The sequence below is a fragment of the Salmo salar genome, chromosome ssa15 (genome assembly GCF_905237065.1).
Source record: "Salmo salar chromosome ssa15, Ssal_v3.1, whole genome shotgun sequence".
NCBI classification, from domain to species: Eukaryota; Metazoa; Chordata; class Actinopteri; order Salmoniformes; family Salmonidae; genus Salmo; species Salmo salar.
This window is the reverse complement of record NC_059456.1, coordinates 1,010,952-1,029,420: the sequence shown is the minus strand read 5'-3', so window position 1 is coordinate 1,029,420 and position 18,469 is coordinate 1,010,952. Positions and strand designations below refer to the sequence as shown.

General features: G+C 43.5%; 1 protein-coding gene across 29 annotated transcripts in view; it reads left to right on the top strand.

Moving 5' to 3' along the window:
* The window catches only part of LOC100195738 (calcium/calmodulin-dependent protein kinase type II subunit beta), a 190,945-nt gene that overhangs the window by 13,440 nt on the left and 159,036 nt on the right, over window positions 1-18,469 (top strand). For all 29 annotated transcript variants that reach the window (XM_045695285.1, XM_045695280.1, XM_045695278.1 and 26 more), the window contains exons 3-5: window positions 15,303-15,362; window positions 17,566-17,620; window positions 17,918-17,983. In XM_045695285.1, coding sequence (XP_045551241.1) covers window positions 15,303-15,362; window positions 17,566-17,620; window positions 17,918-17,983 — 181 coding nt within the window. The remainder of the gene's footprint in view (window positions 1-15,302; window positions 15,363-17,565; window positions 17,621-17,917; window positions 17,984-18,469) is intronic.

The following is an 18,469-nucleotide window of genomic DNA, read 5'->3' as shown; positions in this document are numbered from 1 at the left end:
CTATAGCCCATATATCTACATACAGTGCATTCGGAAAGTATTCAGACCCCTTAACTTTTTCCACATTTTGTTACATTACAGCCTTATTCTAAAATGGATTAAATCAATGTTGTTCCTCATCAGTCTACACACAATACCCAGTAATGACATCACAATACCCCATAATGACATCACAATACCCCATAATGACAACACAATACCCCATAATGACATCACAATACCCCATAATGACAAAGTGAAAACATTAAAAAAAAACGTTTTTCTTTGTCATTATGGGGTATTATGTGTAGATTGATGAGGGAAAAAAACGATTTAATCCATTTTAGAATAAGGCTGTAATGTAACAAAATGTGGAAAAAGTTAAGGGGTCTGAATACTTTCCGAATGCACTGTATATACTCTACCCATATGACATAAGTTGTAGCTGAGCTGTGTGTTAGCTACCTCCATGTCCTAGTGTTTGATCTGAGCTGTGTGTTAGCTACCTCCATGTCCTAGTGTTTGATCTGAGGGGAATGGGATGTGTAGGCTTATTGAAAAGTAATTTTATCCTTGTCATGACAGGGAGTGACAGACATGATTTTGACTTGTGTACTGCTTGTTGAGGTGTTCGGATATCCTCTTGGCAAATCATATATATTTTTATGTCGTTCAAAACAAATGTTGAAACGTATGATGACACAAGCATAAGAGCAGGAGGACTTAGAGGAAAAGAGAGGGAGATTGATAGATGAATGTGTGAAAGGGAGATATTGGGAGGGAGCCAGGGAGAGAGAGGGAGCCAGGGAGAGAGAGAGAGGGAGGGAGGGAGGGAGGGAGGGAGGGAGGGAGGGAGGGAGAGAGAGAGCAAGAGAGGGAGGGAGGGAGGGGGTAGAGAGAGGGAGGGAGGGAGAGAGGGAGAGTGAAAGAGAGGGAGAGAGGGCAGGCACGTCAGGAACTTGGTAGCTGTGGGCCATGCGACTGTTCCCCTACATGCCTTTAGCACGGGACTCTCATCTGACACACACACACACACACACACACACACACACACACACACACACACACACACACACACACACACACACACACACACACACACACACACACACACACGCCGAATACAACAGGTGTAGACGTTACTGTGACATGCTTACGAGCCATCTCCAAACAATGCGTTAAAAAAAGAAAGTTAGCACACAAAAAAGGAAACAGTAACACAATAAAATAACACAAATCAGGCAATATACAAGGAGTAGTGGTTCCGAATCAATGTGTAGGGGTATGAGGTAGTTGAGGTAATATGGTAAAAGTGACTAGGCAATCAGGATATATAATAAACAGACAGTAAGAGCAGATTAGAGCAGAAAACTCTGATTGATATCTTGTTTCCAGTAATGCTGATAAGTTACTTTGCATCTCATTCCTCCAGAAGCTATTCACTGTTGTTGTTTTCATTGTTGTCAAGGCTACTGTATGGTTAGCCTATGTGTGAAAGCTGTGTTGAACCCGTCCATCAGAGGAACTGTTAATGTCATCTGCCAAATGTCAGGGGTGGTCGAGGGTGGGGCTGTTGGCACAGCCCTCAGCCAATCAAAGAGCTTATTTATGGATGTGGAGCCTGGACAGGGTTGCAGGCGGTCAGCTATTGGGCCACTATATTATCAATGGGAATATGAAACACGGCTTAAGACATAGTAGATACTGGTGATGAGAGAGAGAGTTAGTGTGAGGGTGTAGGCAGGATCAGAGTCACCTGCAATGCATTGGCAGTCACAGAAGTCTGACCTGGATTTAGCCTGTATTTAGCCTGTATTTAGGATATATTTGGTCTGGATTTAGCCTATATTTAACCTATATTTAGGCTGGATTTAGGCTGGATTTAGGATATATTTAGCCTGGATTCAGCTTATATTTAGCCTATATTTAGCCTGGATTTAGCCTGTATTTAGGATATATTTAGCCTATATTTAGACAATATTTAGCCTGGATTTAGGCTGTATTTAGGATATATTTAGCCTGTATTTAGGATATATTTAGCCTGTATTTAGCCTATATTTAGCCTGGATTTAGGCTGTATTTAGCCTGTATTTAGGATATATTTAGCCTGTATTTAGCCTGTATTTAGCCTATATTTAGCCTGGATTTAGGCTGTATTTAGCCTATTTTTGGCCTATATTTAGCCTGGATTTAGGCTGTATTTAGACTGTATTTAGCCTATTTTTGGCCTGGATTAGGCTGTATTTAGGTCTCATTTTGTCATTGTCGGATGACTGGGTCTGATATTCTTTAAAAGAATCTGCCGTTTCCAGCTAACGTAGTAATTTACAACAATTTGATGTTATTTTAATGGACAAATAATTTGCTTTTCTTTGAAAAACAAGGACATTTCTAAGTGACCCCAAACTTTTGAATGGTAGTGTATATTATTTAGTACAGTGGCTTGTGAAAGTATTCACCTCCCTGGCATTTTCCCAATTTTTTTGCCTTACAACCTGGGATTAAAATTCATTTTTGGGGGGTTTGTATCATTTGATTTACACAACATGCTTACCACTTTGAAGATGCAAAATATTTTTTATTGTGAAACAAACAAGAAATAAGACCAAAAACCAAAAACTTGAGTGTGCATAACTATTCACCCCACCAAAGTCAATACTTTGTAGAGCCACCTTTTGCAGCAATTACAGCTGCACGTCTCTTGGGGTATGTCTCTATAAGCTTGGCACATCTAGCCACAGGGATTTTTGCCCATTCTTCAAGGCAAAACTGCTCCAGCTCCTTCAAGTTGGTTCCGCTGGTGTACAGCAATCTTTAAGTCATACCACAGATTCTCAATTTGATTTAGGTCTGGGCATTGACTAGGCCATTCCAAGACATTTAAATGTTTCCCCTTAAACCACTCAAGTGTTGCTTTAGCAGTATGCTTAGGGTCAATGTCCTGCTGGAAGGTGAACCTCCGTCCCAGTCTCAAATCTTTGGAAGACTGAAACAGGTTTCCCTCAAGAATTTCCCTGTATTTAGCACCATCCATCATTCCTTCATTTCTGACCAGTTTCCCAGTCCCTGTTGATGAAAAACATCCCCACAGCATGTTGCTGCCACCACCATGCTTCACTGTGGGGATGGTGTTCTCGGGGTGATGAAAGGCGTTGGGTTTGCACCAGACATAGCGTTTTCCATGATAGCCAAAAAGCTAAATCTGACCAGAATACCTTCTTCCATATGTTTGGGGAGTCTCCCACATGCCTTTTGGCGAACACCAAACATGTTTGCTTATTTTTTTCTTTAAGCAATGGCTTTTTTCTGGCCACTCTTCCGTAAAGCCCAGCTCTGTGGAGTGTACGGCTTAAAGTGGTCCTATGGACAGATACTCTAATCTCCGCTGTGGAGCTTTGCAGCTCCTTCAGGGTTAACTTTGTTCTCTCTGAATAATTCCCTCCTTGCCTGGTCCATGAGTTTTGGTGGACGGTTTCAGGTTTGGGAAGATCATTTTCACCATAAAAATGCACCCTTATAATAAAAACATTACATGCATAATCACATTTTCAGTCACTTTTGATAATATTTGCGCTTACAGCCTACTACCATGTGCGCATTTCTGCACTTATAATGTGAAGAAATAGCCTAATAGTTTATCAACATTTTAAGCTAAATGTTCTGATCTCTTGCATCAGCCTTAGTGGGTCAAAAATGTTGTTTAATGCTGGTGGTTTTATTCATTTGGGATCTATCACATCCCACAACTGTCCCAGACTATATTTGGAATATGTATTTCTCGCACAGAATAGAATAGGTGAACTTTTGAACTATGGGAGATAGTAGATTGACATAGGCAAGTGCTTTTGCTGTTTGATAGGTCTACTCATCTTGTTGGCTGACGAAAAGTAAATGTGGACAGTTCTTCCAATATCTTCAATATGCACCTCGGAATTAGATAAGGATGCGCGCAGTTGCGTCCCCGATGTGTCTGTCTTCACTTGTAGCCTGTGAGAAAGACCAGATCATGTGATGGAGAGCTGTGTGAGTGAGAATGTCTTCGGAGCAGGCAGCATTCAGGGAGACGGGCTGCAAAAGGCATGTTTTTTTTAGGGTGCATTATGGCCACACAAAGGGAATGCCACCAGGAAATTCGACGTATTATCAAGTGCTTCTGAAATTGTTAATGAGAGACTGACAAAGTGTGTACAGCCTGCCCAAAAAACACAAAGCTGAGCTCATGCCTTTCAAGTGACTTTTTTCAAATCCTCATTAGTTGTGCCATGCAGCCTAGACCAATGTTTGCAGAACAAAAAAAGTTACATAAATAGCTCTTAATTAAGCATATAGCAGTACCTATTTCTTTGTTAACCGCTCAACACAAAATAGCCTCATGTGCACACTCCCTCAAATCGTTTGAAGAGAATATTGTTTTATTTTATTCAGCTTTGTTCAATTGAATTCTTCATAGTATAAAGTAATATAAAATAATGCCACTGAATTCTAAGCAAATCTTGTCTGCTAAATGAACTAGTGTAGCCCACAGCCATATGACATAGCCAGATCAGGACCTAACACAAGGACAACTCAGAGTATGCTATTCTGTTCTTCTGAAATAAACTACATTTTCTTCATTTCATGTTTCTTTAGACCTGTCTAAAATAAATAATGAATTTATTGTGATGGTGTAGGCCTTATTACATGGATTTATTAGACTTTTTAAATGTAGATGTTCCGAAGGTCTGAATCAGTGGCTTGTAGGCTATGCGAGGAAGCCTGGATGCTAAATGTGTTTATGTTAATTAACGGTCAATTACCGACAGTTATTTGCTTGACAATCACCGGCTGATGGAATTTCGTAACCGCCACCGCCCTAGATGTGATGATGTGATTGATACAAGTATCTCTTCCTGTCCTCTCCTTCTCCCTTCTCTCTCCTCCTCTTTTCTCTCCTCCTCTCCTCCTCTCTAATCCTCTCCTCTCCTCTTCTCCTCTCCTGTCATGATGAGTCATAAATAATCAGTCTACTCTGCACCCTCACACTCAAGCATGCTAAAACCTTGCAGACAGACTCACAGTATCAGACATGCATGCCCACACACAGAAACACACAGAAATGGATGCACAGGCTACACAAGTGCACAGTCAGACTTTCTGTTGCACTCTCATTCTCTCTCATACACACACGCACGTGCGCGCGCACACACACACACACACACACACACACACACACACACACACACACACACACACACACACACACACACACACACACACACACACACACACACACACACACACACACACACACACACACACACACACACACACAGAGTACAATACATAGTTGAGTTCAGCTATCGCTGTAGGGTTTTTGGGCAGCAGTGGGTTTCTGTGGATTCTCATAACCAGTGAACACATATCCTCATCCTCTCTTCTCCTCCATCCCCTCATCCTCTCTTCTCCTCCTCCTTCTCCTCATCCTCTCTTCTCCTCCTCCATCTCCTCGTCTTCTCTTCTTCTCCTCCATCCCTCCATCCCCTCATTCTCTCTTCTCCTCCAACCCCTCATCCTCTCTTCTCCTCCTCCTTCTCCTCCATCCCCTCATCCTCTCTTCTCCTCCTCCATCTCCTCATGATCTCTTCTCCTCCTCATCCCCTCAGCATGGTTCCAGTGGTATTTGTTCTGTGGTGAGCAAATCTTGACCCTGCCCAGCACACCTAACCGATACTCACAATATGCTGTCAGTCCACACACAAACCAATACAGAGTTTGACATTAGATTGACATTTTAATATGCTTTTGCCACCACCATCCTATTCCAACCTATACCAGCCACCACCAGCCTATACCAGCCTATACCAGCCTATAGCAGCCTATACCAGCCTATACCATCCTATACCAACCACCACCAGCCTATACCTGCCTATACCATCCTATACCAGCCACCAACAGCCTATACCTGCCTATACCATCCTATAGCAGCCACCACCAGCCTATACCTGCCTATACCATCCTATACAAGCCTATACCAGCCACCACCAGCCTATACCTGCCACAACCAGCCTATACCAGCCTATACCATCCTATACAAGCCTATACCAGCCACCACCAGCCTATACCAGCCTATACCATCCTATACAAGCCTATACCTGCCAACACCAGCTTATACCAGCCTATACCATCCTATACCAGCCTATACCAGCCACCACCAGCCTATACAAGCCTATGCCAGCCTATACCAGCCTATACCAGCCTATACCATCCTATATAAGCCTATACCAGCCACCACCATCCTATACAAGCCTATACCTGCCACCACCAGCTTATACCAGCCTATACCATCCTATACCAGCCTATACCAGCCACCACCAGCCTATACCAGCCTATACCAGCCTATACAAGCCTATACCAGACACCACCAACCTATACCAGCCTATACCAACCACCACCAGCCTATACCAGCCTATACCATCCTATACCGGCCTATGCCAGCCTATACCGTCATATACCAGCCACCACCAGCCTATACCAGCCTATACCTGCCACCACCAGCCTATACCAGCCTATACCATCCTATACCATCCTATACCAGCCACCACCAGCCTATACCAGCCTATACCAGCCTATACCTGTTTTTACCAGTCTAGTTCCTTCACGTCAGTGCAGATGAAAGACAGACAAAGAAAGGAAGTCATATTTGACTATTGAAATATACCCTATATGTCTGGACTATTGCAAAGTGACTGTTGCTATCTGAATTAGTTGTGAATGTGATGGAGACAGTTGAGGGTGTAGGGTAATATTCAAATGAGGGCCAGTAGGCTGGCCAATTGTTTGGAGTTTGCCTTGAGTGAAATAACACTGGGATTTAATGGTCTGTGGAAGGCCGTGGAATAAACAAGAGGGGGGGTGGGGGAGAGGTAAAGAACTATGGAGAGAGATATTTCAGAAAACAAGGCAAGAGTATGAGGGAAATAAAGGGGTTAGAGAGACAGTATAAATTGTATGGATGAAGAGAGAGGTGAGAGTTGGGAGGAATGGAGAGTGGGAAAGAAAGGGAGAGAGGAGGAAGAGAGTTGGAGGTAGGAGACAACAATAGTAATCAGTGTTGTCTTTGTCCTCAGACAGCAGTTTGTTTTCGTAATGTAAACACTGTCCTCTCTCTCCTCTCTCCCTCCTCCATCGCTCTCCCCTCATCTTTAGAACATGTAATCACTAGGTACTCTCTTCACTGTCACTCTTCTATGTGTGTGTGTGTGTGTGTGTGTGTGTGTGTGTGCGCGTGTGTGTGTGTGTGTGTGTGTGTGTGTGTGTGTGTGTGTGTGTGTGTGTGTGTGTGTGTGTGTGTGTGTGTGTGTGTGTGTGTGTGTGTGTGTGTGTGTGTCTGTGTGCATGTGACCATGTGTGTGTATGTGTGTAACCCTCTGTGCTCTGCATAGTGTGCGTTCACATACACCCTGCTGTGTGTGTGTGTGTTGTTTTCTGTGTGTGTGTTGTTCGTGTATGGTACAGGCTTATGTAACAGTGATGATCTCCAACAGGCATTCCATGGCAGTTAGTCAGTCGCTAGCCAGTCTACATTGTGTCCCCTCCAATCTGTTAAAATTATTATTATGTCTGCCTCCCTCTCTCTCTCCACCCCTCCCTCTCTCCACCCCTCCCTCTCTCCACCCCTCCCTCTCTCCCTCTCTCTCTCCACCCCTCCCTCTCTTCACCCCTCCCTCTCTCCACCCCTCCCTCTCTCCCTCTCTCCACCCCTCCCTCTCTCCACCCCTCCCTCTCTCCACCCCTCCCTCTCTCTACCCCTCCCTCTCTCCATCCCTCCCTCTCTCCACCCCTCCCTCTCTCCCTCTCTCCACCCCTCCCTCTCTCCCTCTCTCCACCCCTCCCTCTCTCCACCCCTCCCTCTCTCCACCCCTCCCTCCCTGTCTCCCGCCTCCCTCCCTGCCTCTCTACCTCCCTGCTTCTCCCTGCCTCCCTCCCTCCTGCCTCTCTACCTCCCTGCTTGCCTGCCTGCCTGCCTGCCTCCCTGCCTGCCTGCCTGCCTCCCTCCCCTGCCTGCCTGCCTGCCTGCCTGCCTGCCTGCCTGCCTGCCTGCCTGCCTGACTCCCTCCCTCCCTGCCTCCCTCCCTCCCTCCCTCCCTGCCTCCCTCCCTCCCTCCCTCCCTAGTGGATCTGTTGTCTTTGTACTAAAGAGATGCTGACATCCAAGTGTCTGTATATTGTTTTGGGCATTGGTTTATGACATCGAAGTGGAGCCACAACTCACCTCGTTTATACAGCAAACAAGTCTTAAGGTCATGTAGGTGATGGGAAACTAATGAACTAAATGAATACCATTTCCACTAAGGACAGCATAGTAAATTATGATAAGACTTGTGAGTTGGAATTGTAACAGAATTCAGAATACACGTAAGAGGTATATAATTCTGGTGCATTTAAAGTCTCTTAATTGTGATGTGGCAATAATCTAAGATTAAGATATGGGTGGGTCCAGTGTTCTCCTCCCCAGGTGGCAAGGGTTCTAAGGGTGTCAGCATTCTAATTGCAAAAAAGAATGTCTTTCAAACCTTCTAACTTGCATATTGACCAGGATGGCCAGGATGGTGGATGTGTGATAGCCTCAGGATGGTGGATGTGTGATAGCCTCAGGATGGTGGACGTGTGATAGCCTCAGGATGGTGGACGTGTGATAGCCTCAGGATGGTGGACGTGTGATAGCCTCAGGATGGTGGACGTGTGATAGCCTCAGGATGGTGGACGTGTGATAGCCTCAGGATGGTGGACGTGTGATAGCCTCAGGATGGTGGACATGTGATAGCCTCAGGATGGTTACAGAATGACAAGTGTACCCTGATAAATGTACATGCACCTAATACTTCACATACCACCTTCCTCTCTTCCTTGGTGCCTGCGATATCTAACTTGTTTCAGGGTCCCATAGTCATGGGCGGGGACTTTCATTTTTGGGTTTACAGTCCCTTACTAGACCGTTCTGGTGCCCGCCTTCCCTCAGACAGGCCTGCTGCAGCAGCAATGGTGGAATTATTTCACGCCTCTTTCAGATGTGTGGCGTCTGGTTAATCCAGATGAAAAGGGAATACACCTTCTACTCGAAAGCCCACAATTCTTACTCCAGGATCGACTGTATTCTTATGTCCTCTAACCTGATTCAGAATGTTATTGATACCAATACCAATATTCATAGTGACCATGCATATAGCGGGGTGGGGGCAGGGCTGTGGGGCGGGCAGAGGGCTCAGCGGTGGGGCCAGGGGTGGGGTAGAGGGCAGGCAGGGATTAGGGCAGGGGGCAGGGGGTCGCAGGGGCAGGAGTAGGGGTACAGGGGGCTGCAGGGGGCCACAGGGGGGATGTTAGCGCATACATTAAAGCAGATGGAGAAGCAACTGCAGATTCCAGCCATTAGAGATAGTAAGGGAGTATTTCAATGTGATGCCAACAGAATGAATCAGTTTTCAGACAATTCTCTGCCACATTGCATTGGTCAGAGAGTACAGCAGGTGACAGCGACTGTTCTTTAAGAGCTTTGACCTTCCCACAGGCAATCTAGTGGATAAAGTTGGTTTGGACTTCCCGATCAACCAGTTAGAAATTGACAACGCAATTATGAAAATGTCCTCTGGGAAAACGCCTGGCGATGACGGCTTGGGTATTGAAACCTACAAATGCTTAAAAAAAACAGCGGTCTCCAATCCTTCTGAAATTATTTGACGAAGCACTAGAGTCCGAATCTATGCCCCCGTCCATGTGTTGAACCACTATCTCTGTCACGCCCTGACCATAGAGAGCCTTTTTATTCTCTATTTTGGTTAGGTCGGGGTGTGACTAGGGTGGGTTATCTAGGTTGTTTTATTTCTATGTTGGCCTGGTATGGTTCCCAATCAGAGGCAACTGTTTTTCATTGTCTCTGATTGGGGATCATATTTAGGCAGACATTTCCCCACTGTGTTTTGTGGGATCTTGTTTAAGTGTAGTTGCCTGTGAGCACTTCATTTGCTTCATGTTTCGTTTGTTCTTTATTGTTATTTTGTGCGTTTCATTCAGTAAACATGTGGAACCCATATCACGCTGCGCTTTGGTCCGAATGTTATTACAACGATCGTGACAGAAGATCCCACCAAACCAGGACCAAGCAGCGTGCCCAGGAGGAAAAGGTATCCTGGGCTTGGGAGGAGATCAAGGAGGGACACGAAAGCCTTCCTTGGAAGCAGACGCAAGGAGATAAGGGAGGTCAGCGATGACGCCGGGGTTCGTGGCCACAATGAAAGCGCAAAAAAACAGCCCCAACATTTTTCTTGGGGGGGCACACGGGGTGGTTGGCGGAGCCGAGGAGTGAACCAGAGCCAGTCAGTGAGTTGATGGAGAAATTGGAGGAGAGAGAAAGGAGAGAGTTCTTGTGTTGGTGTATGATGCACGACATTTGCCCTAAGGAGCGTGTTATCATAAAAATCAGATTTCAACCCGCCAGGCGTGACACAAAACTCAGAAATAATGATATAATTCATGCCTTACCTTTGAAGAACTTCTTCTGTTGGCACTCCAATATGTCCCATAAACATCACAAATGGTCCTTTCGTTCGATTAATTCCGTCGTTATATCTCAAATGTCCATTTATTTGGCGCGTTTGATTCAGAAAAACACCGGTTCCAACTCGCCCAACATGACTACAAAATATCTAATAAGGTACCTGTAAACGCTGTCCAAACATTTCAAACAACTTTCCTAATCCAACTTTAGGTATTTTTAAACATAAATAATCAATAACATTTAAGACGAGATAAACTGTGTTCAATACCGGATAAAAACAACGTGAAGCGCGTGACCTGGAGCACGCATCAAAACAGTAGAGTCACTCGGCTGGACCCTCATTCTGAAAAGCCGTACTTCTTAATTTCTCTAAAGAAAACATAAACCAATTTCTAAAGACTGTTGACATCTAGTGGAAGCTATAGGAACTGCAAGCATATTTCTATTAACACGGGTTTACCATAGAAAACCAATGGAAAACAGATTGACCTCAACAACAAAAAAATTCCCTGGATTGATTGTGCTCGGGGTTTTGCCTGCCAAATCAGTTCTGTTATACTCACAGACATTATTCAAACAGTTTTAGAAACTTTAGAGTGTTTTATATCCAATTATATGCATATCCTAGCTTCTGGGCCTGAGTATCAGGCAGTTTTACTTTGGGCACGCTTTGCATCCGGACATCTAAATACCGCCCCCTATCCCAAAGAATTTAAAACTCCAGCTGTAGCAGCATTCTTGGATGCCGAGAAGGCCTTTGACAGGATAGAATATCCACACCTGTTTCATCCACTCACCAAGTTTGGCTTTGGTCCCATTAGCTGGATCAGGATCATTATACAGCGCCGTTGTCTCATCTGTCAAAACGAATGGTGGAGTGCCTGACTAATTTTGTCTCCACCGAGGTGTGCAACAGGGTCGCTCCGCTAGTCCCCTCCTATTTATTTTAGCCTTAGAGCCCCCTGGCATGTGCCATACGTGCTGAGGAGACCGTCCCAGGTGTGCGCGTTTATGAACATGAGTTCAAATTGAATCTATACGCTGACGACATCCTACTCATCCTTAGTAACCCTGCAAATCTCCCTACCGGCAATCTTAACAATGATTGACTCCTTTGGCTCCCTCTCAGGATACAAGATCAACTGGAGTAAGGGAGAGGCTATTCAGCCTAAATGGACCTAATGTATTAGCTAGGCTAGCCTATGTCATCTCTTCCATCCCCTCTCCAAGTCCCACAGTCATGGTTTAAGGAGGTATAAACCCTCTCCTTGCAGTTCTATTATGGAACAATAGGGTACACAAAATGGACAGTACCTAGATTCAAAGGTGGGCTGGGTGTCCCAGATGGATTCTTCTACTACTTGTCATATAATTCAAGATATCCCCTTACGTGGGTTACAAATCAGAGTCTAAGTTCTGCAGCTGGGAGTGGTTGGAGGAGAGGATAGTGTCACAACACAGGTCCGTTTCACCTGTCATCAATGTGGTACTGCCCCAAACCCCGCTACTGCCCTTGACAGTGGAATTATCATGTTCTCATGTAGCATAGTTAAGATGCTGCACAGAAGGTTGGGTGTAAAAGGTCTGTCTGTTCCATCCCGTCCCATCTGGCATAACCCCGTGTTTACAGCTGGGGGAAACACTTTGAATAGTAGACTCTGGCATAGCCACGGTATTTCATCTGTTGGTCAGATTGTTAAAGGCGGATTTTGGTATGAGCGATTCTTCATTTTTAGCATACCTACAGCTTAAGACAGTCATATACAAGGTTGGTAAAATGGAGAATGCTGACTCTGCCTCTGGAACAGAGTTAGATCAGGACCTCAGGAAAGCTGCCTCCTCGAGAGGAACTGGATCAGGCTTTTATAGACTGTTGTTTTTTCCCATCCTAAATGCTTATTCCCCCATTCAGTTAGCATCACAATGGGTCACTATTCCCCCATTCAGTTAGCATCACAATGGGTCACTATTCCCCCATTCAGTTAGCATCACAATGGGTCACTATTCCTCCATTCAGTTAGCATCACAATGGGTCACTATTCCCCATTCAGTTAGCATTACAATGGGTCACTATTCCCCCATTCAGTTAGCATCACAATGGGTCACTATTCCTCCATTCAGTTAGCATTACAATGGGTCACTATTCCCCATTCAGTTAGCATCACAATGGGTCACTATTCCTCCATTCAGTTAGCATCACAATGGGTCACTATTCCCCCATTCAGTTACCATTACAATGGGTCACTATTCCTCCATTCAGTTAGCATCACAATGGGTCACTATTCCTCCATTCAGTTAGCATTACAATGGGTCACTATTCCTCCATTCAGTTAGCATCACAATGGGTCACTATTCCTCCATTCAGTTAGCATTACAATGGGTCACTATTCCCCATTCAGTTAGCATCACAATGGGTCACTATTCCTCCATTCAGTTAGCATCACAATGGGTCACTATTCCTCCATTCAGTTAGCATTACAATGGGTCACTATTCCTCCATTCAGTTAGCATTACAATGGGTCACTATTCCCCCATTCAGTTAGCATCACAATGGGTCACTATTCCTCCATTCAGTTAGCATTACAATGGGTCACTATTCCTCCATTCAGTTAGCATTACAATGGGTCACTATTCCTCCATTCAGTTAGCATTACAATGGGTCACTATTCCCCCATTCAGTTAGCATCACAATGGGTCACTATTCCCCCATTCAGATAGCATGGGAGCATGACCTTCTTTCACCCCATCACAATGGGACACTATTTGGAGAAGGGGTCTGACCACTTCAAAATGTGTTAGGAAAAGATAATTTAGAACAAGATATTGTGCAGAGCCTATACAGATCCCAAATATCTCTCCATGTGTCTCTCTACCTCTAATATCTCTCCATCTATGTCTACCTCTAATATCTCTCCATCTGTCTCTCTACCTCTAATATCTCTCCATGTGTCTCTCTACCTCTAATATCTCTCCATCTATGTCTACCTCTAATATCTCTCCATCTATGTCTACCTCAAATATCTCTCCATCTGTCTACCTCTAATATATCTCCATCTGTGTCTACCTCAAATATCTCTCCATCTATCTCTCTACCTCTAATATCTCTCCATCTGTCTCTCTACCTCTATATCTCTCCATCTGTCTCTCTATCGCTAATATCTCTCCATCTATGTCTACCTCTAATATCTCTCCATGTGTCTCTACCTCTAATATCTCTCCATGTGTCACTCTACCTCTAATATCTCTCCATCTATCTCTCTACCTCCAATATCTCTCCATCTGTCTCTCTACCTCTAATATCTTTCCATGTGTCTCTCTACCTCTAATATCTCTCCATCTGTCTCTACCTCTAATATCTCTCCATCTATCTCTCTACCTCTAATATCTCTCCATCTGTCTCTACCTCTAATATTTCTCCATCTATCTCTCTACCTCTAATATCTCTCCATGTGTCTCTCGACCTCTAATATCAATTCAATTCAAGGGGCTTTATTGGCATGGGAAATGTGTTAACATTGCCAAAGCAAGTGAGGTAGATAATATACAAAAGTGAAATAAACAATAAAAATGAACAGTAAACATTACACATACAGAAGTTTCAAAAGAATAAAGACATTACAAATGTCATATTATGTATATATACAGTGTTGTAACAATGTACAAATGGTTAAAGTACAAAAGGGAAAATAAATAAGCATAAATATGGGTTGTATTTACAATGGTGTTTGTTCTTCACTGGTTGACCTTTTCTTGTGGCAACAGGTCACAAATATTGCTGCTGTGATGGCACACTGTGGAATTTCACCCAGTAGATATGGGAGTTTATCAAAATTGGGTTTGTTTTCAAATTCTTTGTGGATCTGTGTAATCTGAGGGAAATATGTGTCTCTAATATGGTCATACATTGGGCAGGAGGTTAGGAAGTGCAGCTCAGTTTCCACCTCATTTTGTGGGCAGTGTGCACATAGCCTGTCTTCTCTTGAGAACCATGTCTGCCTATGGCGGCCTTTCTCAATAGCAAGGCTATGCTCACTGAGTCTGTACATAGTCAAAGCTTTCCTTAAGTTTGGGTCAGTCACAGTGGTCAGGTATTTTGCCACTGTGTACTCTCTGTTTAGGGCCAAATAGCATTCTAGTTTGCTCTGTTTTTTGTTAATTCTTTCCAATGTGTCAAGTAATTATCTTTTTGTTTTCTCATGATTTGGTTGGGTCTAATTGTGCTGCTGTCCTGGGGCTCTGTGGGGTGTGTTTGTGTTTTGTGAACAGAGCCCTAAGACCAGCTTGCTTAGGGGACTCTTCTCCTGGTTCATCTCTCTGTAGGTGATGGCTTTGTTATGGAAGTTTTGGGAATAGCTTCCTTTTAGGTGGTTGTAGAATTTAACGGCTCTTTTCTGGATTTTGATAATGAGTGGGTATCAGCCTAATTCTGCTCTGCATGCATTATTTGGTGTTCTACGTTGTACACGGAGGATATTTTTGGAGAATTCTGCATGCAGTCTCATTTTGGTGTTTGTCCCATTTTGTGAATTTTTGGTTGGTGAGCGGACCCCAGACCTCACAACCATAAAGCGCAATGGGTTCTATAACTGATTCAAGTATTTTTAGCCAGATCCTAATTGGTATGTTGAATTTTACGTTCCTTTTGATGGCATAGAATGCCCTTCTTGCCTTGTATATATCTCTCCATCTGTCGCTACCTCTAATATCTCTCCATGTGTCTCTCTACCTCTAGTATCTCTCCATCTATCTCTCTACTTCTAATATCTCTCTATCTGTCTCTCTACCTCCTCAGACCACCAGAAGCTAGAGAGAGAGGCCCGTATCTGTCGCCTGCTCAAGCACTCCAACATCGGTGAGTCTTTCTCAACTAAACAACGCACAAACACAATGACACCTGCCTATGCCTCAATGACACCTGCCTATGCCTCAATGACACCTGCCTATGCCTCAATGACACCTGCCTATGCTGCATTATAACCTTAAGTCTACTGCGTCAATCTTCGATCTAATATATACAGATGTAGGATCTTAATTTGATCACTTTTTTGTTGCTGAGACTTTTCTGGCACAGCAGGAAATGCAAACTTGTAGTGATTCTTTTGATTTGCACTAACAAAAATGTATCGACCACTACAACGTTTTTCATTAATTATAATCCACATAATAATTCACATTTCCTGTTGCTGCAGGATTATTTTCTGCTGTAGCAAACTGGCTCAAATTAAGATCCTACATCTGTATCAATATATCGATTTAAATCTATGTGCTGCGCTATAAAGTCTGCAGCTTCAATCTTCAATCTATAAGGCGGCACCAAGTTTTGATATCTCTGTCTTGTTTGACTAATCCACATTGAATATCATGCTCAGTATCCAGGGTCTGGCCTCGGACCACTTAGATTCTTCCTTCCGTTGTCATGCATTGTTACTAGCCAAGTATGAATTAAAGGCTTGTTAATGTTTCTATGCGTGGCGTGGAGTTTTTGCCCCGTAATGATTTTTCAGTATTCACACTACCTGATTGTTCCCACTTCTTCTTGTTGCTTGTTCATTTTGTTATTCTCTATCCCTTGTTATCACCAGAACAAACAGCTCTTTTTATCCCTTGTTATCACCAGAACAAACAGCTCTTGTCCGTCCGTCAGATCTAGTGTCAAAGAAGCACTCCTCTTCCTCTGTTTCTCTGAGCCTTATTCATAGCCGCGGGACGTAGCAGTGCTGAGGATGCAGCAGCAGTCCCTGTTAAATCTGCAGCGGACCTTTCCTGGTGTTAGTGGACCCAGACATCTGTAGCGTGGCCCACATTATTTGTTCAGCATCTCTGCTTTGTCAATAAAGATAGTTGTATAATTAAGAACAGTATTTTGCAAGATTCAATAGTTGGAATTGTAAGAGTTGTTTCCCTGTCCCTTTCTCTGGGATTGTCATTCTGATAGAATCCAGAAAAGAACAAAACCCTGTTTTTAAACATTTACATCAAAAGGTGCAAAGTTATGGGCAAAGACACAACACATCCACATCAAATTAAAAAAATGTCTTGATAAAATAAAATGGAAAACAACCACTTTTTGTACAGTATTCATTTACAATCCTTACGAACCACATAATGTAAATGTATATTACTGTATTGTACATAGGCTGGTCATCTGGGTTAGTACCTGTAGACTTTCCATCACCATGGAGATAAAACAACACAATACATTAACTGAGTACATTGAGACATCAAGTGGTTTGTGGTTATGTGATGTGATGTATTTATATTTTTTTATGGATTATATTATGGATTTATTATGATGTTGTGATGTAGTTATATTTTTTTATGGATTATAATATGGATTTATTATGATGATGTGATGTATTTATATATTTTATGGATTATATTATGGATTTATTATGATGATGTGATGTTGTGATGTATTTATATGTTTTTATGGATTATATTATGGATTTATTATGATGATGTGATGTTGTGATGTATTTATATGTTTTTATGGATTATATTATGGATTTATTATGATGATGTGATGTTGTGTTGTGATGATGTGGCTCAGTTGGTAGAAAATGCCAGGGTTGTGGGTTCCATTCCCATGTGGGACCAGTATGAAAATGTATACACTCGCTACTGTAACTTGCTCTGATAATTATCAGACTCGGTAGTCCTGGTAAATGCTGGTAAACTCTCAAATATATTTAGTTTTTCAAATATCGCAAAAGTAGTGCACTGGGCCTTTACTAGTCCTGTATTAGAGGACTAATATGTATTTTCTGCAGCACCCCACCCTCAAACTACTTCCCTTATGCATTTGTTCACTTGAATTTAAATGCCATGATGTGTTTGAAATCAGAGCGTCAATTGTTTTTTACGTTTTTCCTTGCATTGATCGTGATATGTGCTTGTTTTAGCTACTTTAGTTGAATGCACCGATTGACACTCTGAAAAAGAATGTCTGCTACAGTAAATTACTAAATGTGAATGTGTAGAGATTTGATTTGACCTCCCATGGCTTCTCTCTCTCTCTCTCTCTCTCTCTCTCTCTCTCTCACTCTCTCTTTCAGTCCGTCTCCATGACAGTATATCAGAGGAAGGATTCCACTACCTCCTGTTTGACTTGTAAGTTATTTATCTCCTCCACCTCTTTAAACCCTTTTCATCCCTCTATCCTCTCATACAATACACACCACTCTTCTCCCTTTTACCCGAGGTTCAGCCCGTTAGCCATACTAGCTTTAGTTTCCATGGTAACGACTGGGACGGGGGATGAGAGGATGAGAGAGAGAGAGAGAGAGGAGGGTTGACAGGGGTCCTGGTGTAGCGAGCCGGAGCGAGAGGTGCCCCCCCCCGACTGAGCAGAATTCAGATGAGCTGCTCTCTGATTGGCTAATGAGCTCGTCTCTAATTGGTTTGCAGGGTGACTGGAGGGGAGTTGTTTGAGGACATCGTAGCCAGAGAGTACTACAGTGAGGCTGACGCCAGGTAAGAAATACATCTGTCTGTCTACCTCTGTCAACCTGGCTGACAACTACATTACATGGCCAAAAGTATATGCACACCCCTTCAAATGAGTGGATTCAGGTATTTCAGCCACACCCGTTGCTGATAGGTGTATATAATACAGCACACAGCCATGCAATCTCCATAGACAAACATTGGCAGTAGAATAGCCAGTACTGAAGAGCTCAGTGCTTTTCAACGTGTCACTGTCATAGACAGCCACCTTTCCAACAAGTCAGTTTGTCAAATTTTCTGCCCTGCAAGAGCTGCCCCGGTCAACTGTAAGTGCTGTTATTGTGAAGTGGGAACATCTAGGACCAGAAATGGCTCAGCCGCAAAGTGGTAGGCCACACAAGGTTACAGAACAGGACCATGGAGTGTTGATTCAGCGCGTAAAAATTGTCTGTCCTCGGTTGCAACACTCACTACCGAGGTCCAAACTGTCTCTGGAACGTCAGCACAAGAGCA